The sequence below is a fragment of the Ailuropoda melanoleuca genome, chromosome 6, assembly GCF_002007445.2.
Source record: "Ailuropoda melanoleuca isolate Jingjing chromosome 6, ASM200744v2, whole genome shotgun sequence".
NCBI lineage: Eukaryota > Metazoa > Chordata > Mammalia > Carnivora > Ursidae > Ailuropoda > Ailuropoda melanoleuca.
The window spans coordinates 129,775,786-129,788,866 of record NC_048223.1 but is presented as its reverse complement, the minus strand read 5'-3'; the positions used below and the strand labels follow the sequence as shown (position 1 = coordinate 129,788,866).

The window sequence follows — 13,081 nt, the reverse complement described above, 5'->3', positions numbered from 1 at the left end:
GGCCCCGCCGGGCTCGGACCTGCGCCGTGGCCGCCCCCTGGCGCCGCCGGGGACAGTCGGGGCCGCAGTGGCGCCGCTCCTCCTCGCCCTCCGGCGGCGGCGCGCGGTGCGGGCAGCAGGCAGAGGGGAGCCCGGGCGGAGTCAGGGAGCCCGCCTGGAGCTGGCAGCGCCTCGCCGCCCCCAGTTTTACAGGGCTATAAGGATCAAGGCCCAGGGAGCCCTAGGGAGCACCTGTTCTCTGTATGGCTGGGGTTCCAGCAGACACCTACAGGGACTCCACTCCATGGGGAGGCTTCAGGCACCTCCACAGGACCACCCCTTCAGGGTCAGCAGGCTCCCTCCCTGTCACTGTGAGGCCCCCACAGGCCTTTGCAGCCCTGCCACTCCAGAGCTAGGTAGGGCTGACTTGGGGCCAGAAATGCCAGCCAGCAGAAATGTCAGGCCACCCCTGCTGGCACTGGGAGGGGGAATGGCCAGAGGCTGCCTACCTGCTCAGCCCAGGTGCCAAGCGTGCCCCATATGCCTTCTGGGCACTGGGGACACCACTGTGGACCAGGTTGCTGGGGTTTGAGTCTGCAGGACTGCTGGGGACATTCCAGGTGCAAGCATGTCCCTGTGTTTCCAGGGGCTCTTCGTGGATGGAGGCCTCTGGAAAAGGTGCCCTGGAGGGGATGCCTGAGTGAGCAGGCAGCCACCCAGGGAGAAGGGGCCCCAGCGGGCAGCCTGGGCAGAGGTGCTGGGTGCTGGCGTGCACAGAGGGGGACCTTCTGAAGGGCATTACATATTGTGGGGAGGTGGGGGGCTTCTGGGGTCATTCCCAGGCATTCACAGGAGGAGCAGTCTGGGCTGGAGCTGGATGGGACAGTGAGTGTTTGCTGGGGCAGGGAGGGCCCCCAGAGGGCGTGGAGGGTGCGCAGACCCACGCTGCACAGCTGAGTTGGGGAGAACAGGTGAGGAAGGGGCCCCCGCCCTGCCTTCTCTCAGCCTCTGCCCCAGCCAGGCTGTGCGTTGTGCACTTTCTAGGTGGAGTTGGAAGCCATTTTCAGAAAACTGTTCTGCACAAAGCGGAACAAAGGGATCTGCAGACAGGACTTCGATTTGGAATTTAAAGGGTGGTTGTTTGGGGGTCCCCACTGGCCCCCCACAGACCATCCCTCCCAGCTCAGCCAACTCACCTGCTCTCCACCAGAGCCTCTGACAAAAACGCAGGTATCCTTAGGAGGGGCTAATCAGCCCAGGGGGCCTGTGTGCGGCCCATGTACTGACTCCTTCCTGACCCAGCGCTCTCTCCTCTAAGTGTCCCCTTCAAAGGCCAACCCTACACACACGGGTTCTAGACAGACCGGCCCCAGGCAGCAGGGGCTGAGGGCAGCTGCCCACTGCGAGCTGCCCACAGGCTGCCTAGCGGGGCCGTGGAAGAGCTACGGAGTGACCCCCGGCTATGGCAAAACAGGGCTGGAGCCTCCTCCCTAGGTCTCTGGACTTTGTCCCTAAAGCCCTTGCTTTCTGCCGCGGGCACTGGGGCCTCGGCCTGGCCTACCCAGTGCCCATCCTTGGCCCAGCCTGCCCCGGGCACCAGCAGAGTCACCAGGGCTGGCAAGCCCGGCCAGAGGGGCAGGGTAGTGGCATGAAGGGGGACAGGAGACCGTCCAGCACCGTCAGTGGGCTGAGCTGAGCGACCACCGGCTGGTGGGAGGGGTGGCAGGGGTGCTCCAGGTGGGGGTCCTCAGATCCTCAGTGGTCTTCCGGGATTTGTCCTACACCACCAGCCCCAGCTCTCCTCCTGCCGGCCCCTTCCTCCCCAGGACAGCCCAACGAGAGCTCCCCAGCACGGTCCCTTGGTCTCACCAGCTGTAGGACTTGGCATTCTGTCTTTTCTCAGTGCCACTCAAGGTTTACTTGTCCAGGCAGCACGTGCCCCTCCCCCGCTCGGGGCCTGCTTGCACTTCCTCTCACTGGAGCCCAGCCAGGGACCTCTGCCATGGAAACACAGCTGCTGGTCAAGGGGTCCTCACAGGCCGAGCCACAGGTCAGAGACCACGGATCTCTCCAGAGCCAGTGCCCAGAGTGCACAGGTGTGAGAGGGGCGTGGGCCCTGATGCCAGAACCCTGGCCACCTGATGCCATGTCTCGTGTCTCAGGCCAGGCAGCTGCTGGAAGGGAGAAGACGAGATGAGCCGCTGAGAACGAGGGCCTGGCGGAGCCCTGCCTCATGGGGGATGGGGGGTGATTGTCCCATCTCAGGAGGAAGCGTGTCACTGGCCTGGCTGGGAGCAGAACCTGCCGGCACTCCACTGGAGGAGAGAGCACTTAAGAGGACGGACTCGGGCCAGCTTGCCAGAGTCCTTCCCCGTGACCCTGGGGAGGCCACTACCTCCCTGTGCCTCCGTGTCCTCATCTGTAAAGTGGGAGTAACCGCAGCACCACCACGTGGCCTCATGGTGGACAGTACGTGGTCTAATACGTGGAGTCCTTAACATAGCACTGGCCTCCAGTAAGGACTGTGGAAGAGTTAGTTGTCACCACCGTCCCCCCATCATCACCACTGTCCCCTCTGTCACCACCACTGTCCCCTGTCACCACCGCTGTTCCCTCTGTCACCACCACCGTCACCATCTCCACTGTTCCCTGTGGCTGGGCCACCAGTGGAACCTCGGACGGTGCTCAGGGCTGGGCTAGAGCAGGAAACCTGGGCAGCATCTGCTGGAGGGTGTTAACCCCGGGCCCAGCTGCCATCGCCCCACTCGCCCCATGGCCTATGCCCTCCTACGTCCTTGGCTGAGGAGCTGAGGCTCTTCTGGGAGCAGAAGGCTGTCCGTGACAGCCCGGATCCCCGTCAGGCCCAGACCCGGAGGCCCTGCCATCGCGGACAGCTGAGCAAGGACATTTTTAGGGTGGGGGATCTTCCTAAAATAATTGCTTTCATTTCAAAACAGCTGATCTGTGACCCTTCTTTTTCTGACCTAGCTGGCTGTTTCTTCCTTAAGACGAGCCTGCTCTCCATGGTAAGGAGACAACCGCAGTGTGTCCCAGATGGATGTCAGGTCACTGAGAAACAAGCAGGGACGGCGCAGCCCGCATTGACTCCACGCGCCTCCGTCACGCTTGCCTCCAAAGGCCTGCCAGGGCTCCAGGGCGCCTTTCCGTCTTGCCGTCGGCCCTCGGTGTTGCACCCCCCACCGGGCCGATCCAGACCGCTTGGGCCGAGCAGGACCCCATTGCCGCCAGTGAGGCCCTGCGCGAGCAGACGGCCTGGAGCGAGGCCCAGAGTAGTCACTCCCCAAGTTCCCCGCCTGGCCCTCCTCACAAGCCCTGGCCTGGGAAACAGCCTCGCAGAGCGTGAAGCACGTGAAAGCCGCATCTCCCAAAGAGCCGCCAGCCCACGCGGCATTGCCCTGGGGTCCCGCCAGGTGGGACTGTGCCCACAGAGGGAACAGAAGCAGGGCCTCTCAAGGGCACTGGAGCCCAGCCCTGGGGGCGGCTTGGCCCCCGGAAGCTGCCGGCACCCACACGCAGACGTTGAAACACACTGCCGAACCTTCTGGAGGCACAGCATGAGGAGAGCGAGCTGAGTTCTGCGGGGGGGTCTCCCCATGGGTGTCCTGATGGCCGGGTCGCCCCTCTTGCCCCGTCTTCTCACCCATGACTAGCACACGACCAAACCAACAACAGGAAGCCCCTAGAAATTCAACTTGCCTGACACCCCAGGTGGCCTCCTGGGTTTTCATTCTCCTGACACCTTGTTAACGTCCTTAGACATCTTCTGTGCTGTGGTTCTTGTCAAACCTCACACCGGGGAGTGGGGCTTCTGTTTGCTAAAACATCATATTTCACAGCTGAACTAGTTGTAAGGCACCCAACCTGGGGGTTCTTTGGAGAAAAACCTCTGAGTTCACAGAGGATGTTCTCACAGCCCACCAGGCTGAGGCCTCCGTCAGGCCTCCCGCTCGCAGCCCCCAGGCCTCCAGAGCCCCCCTCCAGGACAGGCACGCCCCTCGCCCACACCCAGAGGGCCAAGTGGGCGGCGGTATGGGCAGGGAGAGGCCTGTGNTGAAAGCCGCATCTCCCCAAAGAGCCGCCAGCCCACGCGGCATTGCCCTGGGGTCCCGCCAGGTGGGACTGTGCCCACAGAGGGAACAGAAGCAGGGCCTCTCAAGGGCACTGGAGCCCAGCCCTGGGGGCGGCTTGGCCCCCGGAAGCTGCCGGCACCCACACGCAGACGTTGAAACACACTGCCGAACCTTCTGGAGGCACAGCATGAGGAGAGCGAGCTGAGTTCTGCGGGGGGGTCTCCCCATGGGTGTCCTGATGGCCGGGTCGCCCCTCTTGCCCCGTCTTCTCACCCATGACTAGCACACGACCAAACCAACAACAGGAAGCCCCTAGAAATTCAACTTGTCTGACACCCCAGGTGGCCTCCTGGGTTTTCATTCTCCTGACACCTCGTTAACGTCCTTAGACATCTTCTGTGCTGTGGTTCTTGTCAAACCTCACACCGGGGAGTGGGGCTTCTGTTTGCTAAAACATCATATTTCACAGCTGAACTAGTTGTAAGGCACCCAACCTGGGGGTTCTTTGGAGAAAAACCTCTGAGTTCACAGAGGATGTTCTCACAGCCCACCAGGCTGAGGCCTCCGTCAGGCCTCCCGCTCGCAGCCCCCAGGCCTCCAGAGCCCCCCTCCAGGACAGGCACGCCCCTCGCCCACACCCAGAGGGCCAAGTGGGCGGCGGTATGGCAGGGAGAGGCCTGTGCTGGTCCTTGGAGCCAAGTCCAGGGAACAGTGTTCCCAGGCACACACCAAACCTTGCCGTGCTGGCTGCAGAAAACCTCGGGCAAGCCTGGGCGGTTCTGTCCCATCACGTCCAGCCCCATGCCTGCGGGTGCGCACGGCCCTCCACTGCCCCGTATGGCAACACGGGGATGGGGCCCCACCAGGAGCATGGGGATGGGGGTCCCACCGGGAGCATGGGGATGGGGGTCCCACTGGGAGCAAAGGGATAAGGCGTGGCAGCCCTCCCACCCCCAGGGTTCCCACCCAGGAAGAAATGGAGGCTATGGTCTCATGCTGGGAGGTAGTGGGTGTTTTCCCAACGAGTTCTGCTTCCCATGAGCCTCTGGCTCCCCAAGAACACAGCCGGCTGTTTTCAGCCCCATAACATGTCTTTCTGTGCGCTAGGAAATAGGCAGCCCCAAGCCCGTGAGACTCTCCTGGCGTCCTGCCCCATGGGGATGGTGCAAACAGCCAGCCTCTGTCCGGCCACCCGAGAGGGCAGACGCCAGGAGCCCCAGCGGCCCGCACGCCCCACGGCCCACCCCCACCCAGTCCAGCAGCACCGCCAGCCCCTGCTGACGTGGCCACAAGCTCCATTAGACTCGGCACGGGGGCCCTACTCTGCCCTTCACACCGCAGAGAGCCCAGGTCTGGTCCTGCTTCTCTCAACAGGCAGGGCGTCCCCCCACCTGACAACCACCTGTGGTTACCTCCACGCCCCCTCTGCCCACAAGGCCTAGGGCCACGTCCTGGCCACAGTGCCACACCGTGGGTTGCTTCTGAGACATGGGTGGGGAGACAGGAGCGTTTCTCCTGGGCTAGATGGTGGGTAGGAGATTCCAAAGGGCACCTGCTCCTGACGACATGTGTGGTGGTGGAAAGAAAACAGGCTGCAGCCGTGCGCCAGGCCAGACCCTCCTTTCAGGCCTGGGCCTCTGAGGAATCCAAGGACGTCACGATGTAGGTGCCTGGTCAAGGTGGGCGGATAGAGGCCCCAGACGTCAGCCTGTGGGGTGGCCCTGCCTGGGCCCTGGGGGCCGAGTAGCTGCCCTCCTCTGGGCCTGCGCGGCAGGAGCGTCCAGCGCCCGCCCTGCACAGCTGTGCTGCTGAGGCCCAGAACCAGGTCGGGCTAAGCCAAGGCGCCACCTGCAGGAAAACTTGGGTCACAGCGCCAAGGCCTGCAGGGTAGGCGGTGCCAGGCCAGTGCTTTGCTCCGAGAGCAGGTCCTAGGTGGGGACACCTGACCGTGGCCCCGTGGCCCACACCATCCCACCTCCTGGCACAATCTCTACCTCCAGGGCTTCCTGGCCCTTTCTCCAGCTCTTCCTCCCTCCTTCCCAGGGCTCCTGGGCAGAGAAGGACGTCCTCGGACACACTGTCCCGGCTGTCAGGTGCAGGGGAGGGGCACTCAGAAACTAAGAAAGAAGGAGCGGGACCCATGACGGGGCCAGTCAGGGGCCAGGGAGGGCACCCCCACCCTAGATACTCCCATCTACGAGGGAACCAACCACAAGGCCCAATGAGGAGCAGGGCCACGCTAGGATGGGTCTCTAAAGCTGACCCCCCAACTAGCCAGAGCACCTGCAAAGCAGAAGCCCAGGTTAGTCACGTCCGTGCAAGCACAGTAGGTGAGGGACACCACGTCATGGTAGAATGTTCTCCAACAGCCTGTTCTCAGGAGAAGCCATGAGGGAACCGCTGGCTAAGCTGGTGGGGGGGAGAACAGGGTGGGGGTGGGAGTGTCCCTGGGAAGGTGGCCGCTGCCCCAGGCTCCCTACCCTCCAGGTCAGTCTCCCCCTGCCCCCCCTGCCCCCGCATCAAGCGGGTGCCAAGCCCTGGAGCGGCGTCGGACCCCCAGGTGTGAGACCAGGGGGCACTTGCCCAAGGGCAGCAGCATGGGAACAGCACTCCAGGGTCTGGTGTGGGGTCAGCGGACCCCAATGTAGGCCTGGTCTAACTGCCTCCCTCCCACCTAGAGGCCAAGGAGCTGAGAAGTCAAATCAAGGACATTTTCAAGGTTAAGGCCTGGGATTTATTTAACACTCAATCCCGCGGTCCCGTGGAGAGTAAGTCAGGCAGGGTCCGGCTGGCCTGGGTGAGGGTGGGCTGTGAAGGGCGGACAGAGGCCGAGGTGTGCCAGCACAAAGGGTGAGGCCAAAGGACAGCAGTGCCAGTGCGGAGAGGTGGCTCACGGACTTCTGACCCCCTCCCACTAAAACGCATGAGTCAGTGGATACGAGGGTCACGTGGGTGACCAGGGCGGCAGAGGTGGGGGGGACGGGGGCTGACACCCAAACATGCCGTCAGCCAGATGGGCAGAGACGCAGGCACGGGAGTGAAAACCGTGCGGCTCGTTTACGGTATTCTCTCCTTTAATCCAGCGTAAACTGCGTACGGCCTGGCCTCCGGAAGAGCCACACATTGGAGGCCGTGAAAGACAGCCCGGGGGTGGCGTTGGACCCGCCCCCCAGACGCGTGTGGGAGGGGCACCCGGCGGGCTCAAGAGCTCTAAACCAGCTCCTCAGTCAGCACAGGGGATGCTCGCTCATTAGCATCTGTCAGCTTTCTCAGACTCCTCCTATTTCATGTTAAACAGTATATTCCAAGGCCAGGACGCAGGGGGCTGGAGTGGCAGCTGTCCAGCCAGAGCTGTGAACTGGTGGCTTCTAGCCCAGGTCGGTCCCAGTCTCAGTTTCCTCACTTCGTCCTGCAGCTTTCTAGCCTTTTGGAAGAAAGGGAGGGGGCAGAAGTTAGCCAGGCCGCCAGCACCCATGGCAATAGCACGGCTCCGGTCCAGACAGGCGGACCTGGGCATAGGCCCCCCCGGGCTGGAGCCCGCCTTCCCCCAGGGGCCTACTCATCGCAGGGCCTCCGTCCCGCGGAAGAAGCGGCCTCTTGAGGTCGGCCCGTGAGCTGCTTCTCTTGGAGTCCCCACCAGGGTGCTGCCTGGGACCTCTGCCTACAGCTGTCCGAGTAAACGCCAGGCGATGGAGGGATGAAGCCTGTCCTGCTCACGGGGGCAAGGTCAGCACCATCCCTGTCCATGATCCCACCCAAGACTCACACCGGCCCTGGGAGCGCAGGGCTGCAACTGCCACCCTCCCCCCACAGGGGTCCCTAAGAGCGGAAGGAAATCCCATGATCCTCACCAGTCTGCCGGGCCCTCGGTGGGCAGAGCACCAGCATCAACGAGCAGGCCCTTTCCTGCCTCTGCCCCAAGCGAGGCTGGCCAGTGGGAGCTTGTGTCTGCAGTGCTGGCCTGCCCCAGCCCCAAGAAGGGGCCCGTCCTTCGTGCTCCCCCCGTTCTCAGTTCTACCGCCCTGAGCATGACCTGGACCCCAGCCCAGGCACCTGAGCCCCCTCATTCAGGCCCATCACAACTGGTGGTGAGATGAACGCTCAGGTTCGTGTCACCAGGACTAGGCAGGCACTACAGCTCACCGTCGCACAACGTGGGATTCGGGGCGCCAACCCTGCACGGTCCAAATTCCGTGTCTAACTATTTACTCCGCCGAACTGCACTAACAGCCTGCTGTTGGCCAGCGGCCACGGTCACCTAGCACGTGCTAGGTGCTGTGCGGGTTCTCCGGTAAAGTCAGCGAGAGAGGAGGGCACTCAGGAAACCATGATTACGGCGCCGTCCTGGAGACGATGCGCCCCGCGCAGACCGCGTGCACCTGCGTGGGGCACACCTGCGTCACTCATGGGAGGACTGCACTGGCTGCCCACCCAACTGGTGTCCACCGGTGACATCTTCTTTCCTGTGTGAATCTGTGTTCTTTGTGGACTAAGAACCGTTCCTCCGAAAGACTTCCTTTGTCTCCGACATACTTGTCACAGAGTCCTCGATGTCCTCTGGCCTTGGTCAGATGCTCAGCCTCCAGCCTGCCCAGGAGACACCCTGCAGGCTCCTCGCGGCGCTCCAGCCTGGCGGCCTGCACAGCGGGAGGTCTGTGGCTCCTGGGCACTGTCTTGGGTCAGCTTCCTTTTTTCTGAACACTTGCTCCTCTTTCCCGCTCTGCTGCCTTGTATTGGAGGAATGCGTTCTGCGGCTGCTTCCCGAGAAAGGCTGTGTGGAAGGTACCGTGTCTGAGACCCCACCTGCGAATGCCTCTGTCCTCTGGGGGCACCTGGCCTGGTGATCGGAGCACAGCACCCCCCCCCATGGCGGACTGCCCTGCCCCCTGGTGAGGAGTCCACTCCCGTTCCTCTCTCTAGGCCCTTCCTGTGTGCCCTATTCCCTTCCACCAATCTCGGGTTTCTGTTTCAAATTAGACTTTTCAGAAAGCGAAGAGGCTTTGTTCCCGTAGAGCCGTCTTCATCCATCACCAGCTGGGACACTTGTGCCAACCCAGGAACCGACGTGGACCCATCGTCATCACCCAGGGTCTGTAGTGCCCATCAGGACTCACTCGTGTGTCGTGCACTGTACAGAGACAGGTGTCCGTCGCCGTGCGGTCACAGTGGCTTCACTGTCCTGAGTGTCCTCCCCACTCCACCTGTCCTCCCTCCTGGCAACCACTGATCTCTTACATCTGCAGGGTGCTGCCTTTTCCAAAACGTCCTGCAGTTGTCACCTCAGACTGGATCTCTCAATAATAGCATCCGAGGTTCCCTCGGGTCTTTTCATGGCATGATGGCTCGCTCCTTTTTGGCACCAAATGATAGTCCATAGGATCCATAAACAGTCGGCTTATCCATTCACCTACTGAACGATGTCTCCATCGCTCCTCTGTTTGGTAACTATGACTGAATCTGCTATAAACATTCATGAGCAGATTTTTGCATGGACCCAAGTTTTCAACTCTTTCAGATAAATGCCAAGGAGCACAATTGCTGAATCTCAAGGTAAGAGCAAGTCACCCAACTGTCTTGCAAAGTGCGCGTGCCATTCTGCATCCCCATCAGCAGTGAACTAGAGCTCTCGCAGATCCGTGACCTCACCAGCATCTGGTGAGGTCAGACATTAGGATTATAGTCATTCTAATACATGTGAGTGGTATCTCTTTGTTTTAATTTGCAATTCCCTAATGACATAGAATACTGAGCATCTTTTCTTATGCTCAACATCTATACATCTTCTTTGGTGAGGTGTCTGTTCAGGTCTATGTTTTAACTGGGTTGTTTGTTTTCTTTCTGTATTTTGGATAGCAGTCCTTTATCAGATGTGTGTTTCGCAAATATTTTCTCCAAGTCTCTGGCTTGTCTTATTCTTTTCATAGCATCTTTCAGAGAAAAATTTTTAAATTTTAATGAAGTCAAGTTATGAATTTTTTCTGTCATACCTTTGGTGTTCTATGTAAAGACTCCCTGCCAACCCAAGGTCACCTATATGTTCTCCTACTTTATTTCCTAGAAGTTTTATAGTTTCACATTTTACATTTAGGTCTGTGATGCATTTTGAGTCAACTTCTGTGAAGGTGTGAGGTCCGGCTCAAGATTCACGATTTTCCAAGTGTTCCAGCGCCATCATTGAAGAGGCCATCTTTGCTCCACTGTGTTGCCTTTGCTCTTTGTCAAACGTCAATCAACTGTATTTACGTGGGTCTATTTCTCTGATCCACTGACCCATTTGTCTACTTTTTCACCAACACCACACTGTCTTGACTACTGTAGATTTCCAGGGACTCTTTAGGTTGGGTAACGCCAGTCCCCCAACCTTGTTCTTCCCCGTCAGTATTCACGGCGGTTCTGGGCCTGTGTCTCCTCTCCATCTAAATGTGAGCATCAGGTAGTCGACATCCACAACGTAACTTGCTGGGATCTTGATTGGGTTTGTGTTGAATCTCTAGTCTTCCTATCTAGTCTTCCTATCCATGAACATGGGATTCCTCTCCATTCATTTAGTTCTTCTTTGATTTCACTCATCAGAGTTTTGTTTTTCTCATGGACCCTGCACGTATTTTGTTAGATTTGTACATGGCACCATTTTGGGGGGGGGTGCTAATGTAAATGATACGTTTTTAAACTCAAATTCCACTTATTTGCTGATGTATTGGTAAGCAATTGGCTTTTATATATTAACCTTGGATCCTGTAACCTTGCCATGATCACTTATTAGTTCCATTTTTTTGTCAATTCTTTGGAATTTTCTACATAGACAATTATGTCATCTGAAAACAAAGACAGCTTAAGCTCTCGCGTCTTAATCTGTATATCTTTTCCCTTTCTTGTCTTGTTGTAAAAGCTAGGACTTCCAGTATGTTGCAGGGAGAAATGTTCAGAAAGGATGTCCCTGACTTGCTCTGGATCTTCAGGGGAAAGGGTAGTTTCTAGTTTCTCACCATGAAGTGTGATGTTCGCTATAGCTTTTGTACATGTTCTTTATCAAGTTGAAGACGTTCCACTCTATTCCTAGTTTGCTGAAAGTTGTTATCACAGATAAGTATTGGATTTTGTCAAATGTTTTTTCTGCATCCACTGACATGACCTTGTTATTTTTCTTCTTTAGTGTTACATAAATTGATTTTCAAATGTTGAATCACCCTGCATACCTAAGTTCCACTTGATCATGGTGTATAATTCTTTTTATATATTGTTAAGCTTGATTTGCTAATATTTTCTTGAGGATTTTTGCATCGATGTTCAGGAGAGATATTGGTCTGTAGTTTTCCTCTCATGTAACACCTTTGTTCTGATATTACGGTAATTCTGGCCTCATAGAATGAATTATGATGTTTCCCTCTGCCTATGTTTTCTGGAAGAGATTATAGAGAGTGGGAATAATTTCTTCCTTAAAGGTTTGATAGAATTCACCAGTGAACCCACTAGAAAATTATTATTGATTCAATTTCTTTAGCGGATAGCAATCTCTTCAGATCACCTCTTCCTTCTTGTGTGAGCTTTGGCAGACGATGTCCTTCAGGGAACTGGTCCACTTCATCTTAGGTTATCAGACTTGTGAGCACAGAGCTGTTCATGACACCAAATAGACTCTTCACTCCACAATCTTGAAGCTTGAGACACAGAATGTTTAGAAGCAGTAAAGGTAGGGTTTGGGGAGTTATGGAGGTTACCGCTGTAGACAACAGGTTTGGAGAGAAGAAAGCTCACCTGAAGGCAGGTACAGTTCTCTGGGCTGGGAAGGAAAAGATTCTGAGGAGAGGGGAGAGTCTGATGGGGTGAGGCCCCCACAACACGACCCAGGCCCTCCGCCTGCGCTCCCTCCTCCCCTGTCCCACCCTGGGTCCACAGAGAGAGGTGACAATGGTGCCCTCCAATGGGCTGTGGGGACGGCTCCGCAGGAAGCTTCAGTGCTAGCCGCTGTCCTGGGGGTTAGACTCACAGACCTGAACAGCCACCGAGCCAGAGCCCGGGTGCCAGGGAGAACAGGCATGTTCTCCCGCTCCCACGAGCAGCAAGGGCACAGAAGCACCAGGGTCAGCCAACACAGAATCTCTGAGCTCGGTCATTCTAGGGAGGGCAGCGGGTTCCCTCCACCGGCTGGTGGGTAACTATGCATTGTTCAGGATGGGAAGCTGCCTTCCTTGACCACGGCATCGCTCTCACGGCCCCGCCAGGCTCTGCCGGGCATGAAGCGTCAGCGAGGACCCCATGGACACGTCCTCATCTATCTCCACTGATCAAGTGGTGGCACAACGTGTCTGTGGGCTCACGTGCGGTGAAAACCCTTCCTTGTCCTCTAACTGTGACCCCAGGCCTGCCCTCACGTGAGGCCCAGTAAACACTCCCCATGACTGGAGAGAACAAGAGCTCTGAAAAGGCACAGGTTATTTTTACACACGGCCAACAAATACTTACGGTCTCCAAGTCCCGTGCAGCCGGCCTGACTTCCCCCAGCGGCTCCATCCCCTGAAGCCCTTTCCTGCCTTCTTGTGCTTTCTGAATGTGCTGTTTTAGGCTTTCTTCTAGATGCCCCTCTCGGAAGGCACTGAGGAAACAAAGAGTGAAGGAAAGGGTTTTACACATCAAGCCGCGTCTCAGCAACGCCTCTTTCAACAGGGAAATGAGAACTTCCTTTTTCCTCCAGACCACACTGTGGTCTGTCCCAGGACTCAGGAGCTGTCAGGACGCGGTGACGACACAGTGATGGTGGGGCCACGGGAGGCCACGAGAGGCCACCTGCTCCTCCCCAGGCAGCAGCTCAGACAGGCCCAGGTGTTTAGAAGCTGTGAGAACACACACTATGTTTTAAACTGCAAATACAGGTAAGAAATGACACATTCAGGACAATGCACAGAAAGCCCCGTGCAGGGGAAGGTCTTTGTTTTCATAAGAAATACACAGTTGTGGGGCGCCTGGGTGGCACAGAAGTTAAGCGTCTGCCTTCGGCTCAGGGCGTGATCCCG

General features: G+C 57.9%; 1 protein-coding gene across 4 annotated transcripts in view; it reads right to left on the bottom strand.

Annotated features, from left to right (window-relative positions):
- Positions 1-6,781: 6,781 nt before the first annotated feature.
- Positions 6,782-13,081, bottom strand: part of LRRC27 (leucine rich repeat containing 27) — a 35,610-nt gene continuing 29,310 nt past the window's right edge. For 3 of the 4 annotated variants that reach the window (XM_034663458.1, XM_034663460.1, XM_034663462.1), the window contains 2 exons: positions 12,534-12,663; positions 6,782-7,494 (listed from right to left, as the gene is read on the bottom strand). In XM_034663458.1, coding sequence (XP_034519349.1) covers positions 7,351-7,494; positions 12,534-12,663 — 274 coding nt within the window. In that variant the 3' untranslated portion in view covers positions 6,782-7,350. Of the gene's footprint in view, positions 7,495-12,533; positions 12,664-12,684; positions 12,902-13,081 lie in introns of those variants that run through there. The other variant, XM_034663461.1, reaches the window with a different exon arrangement.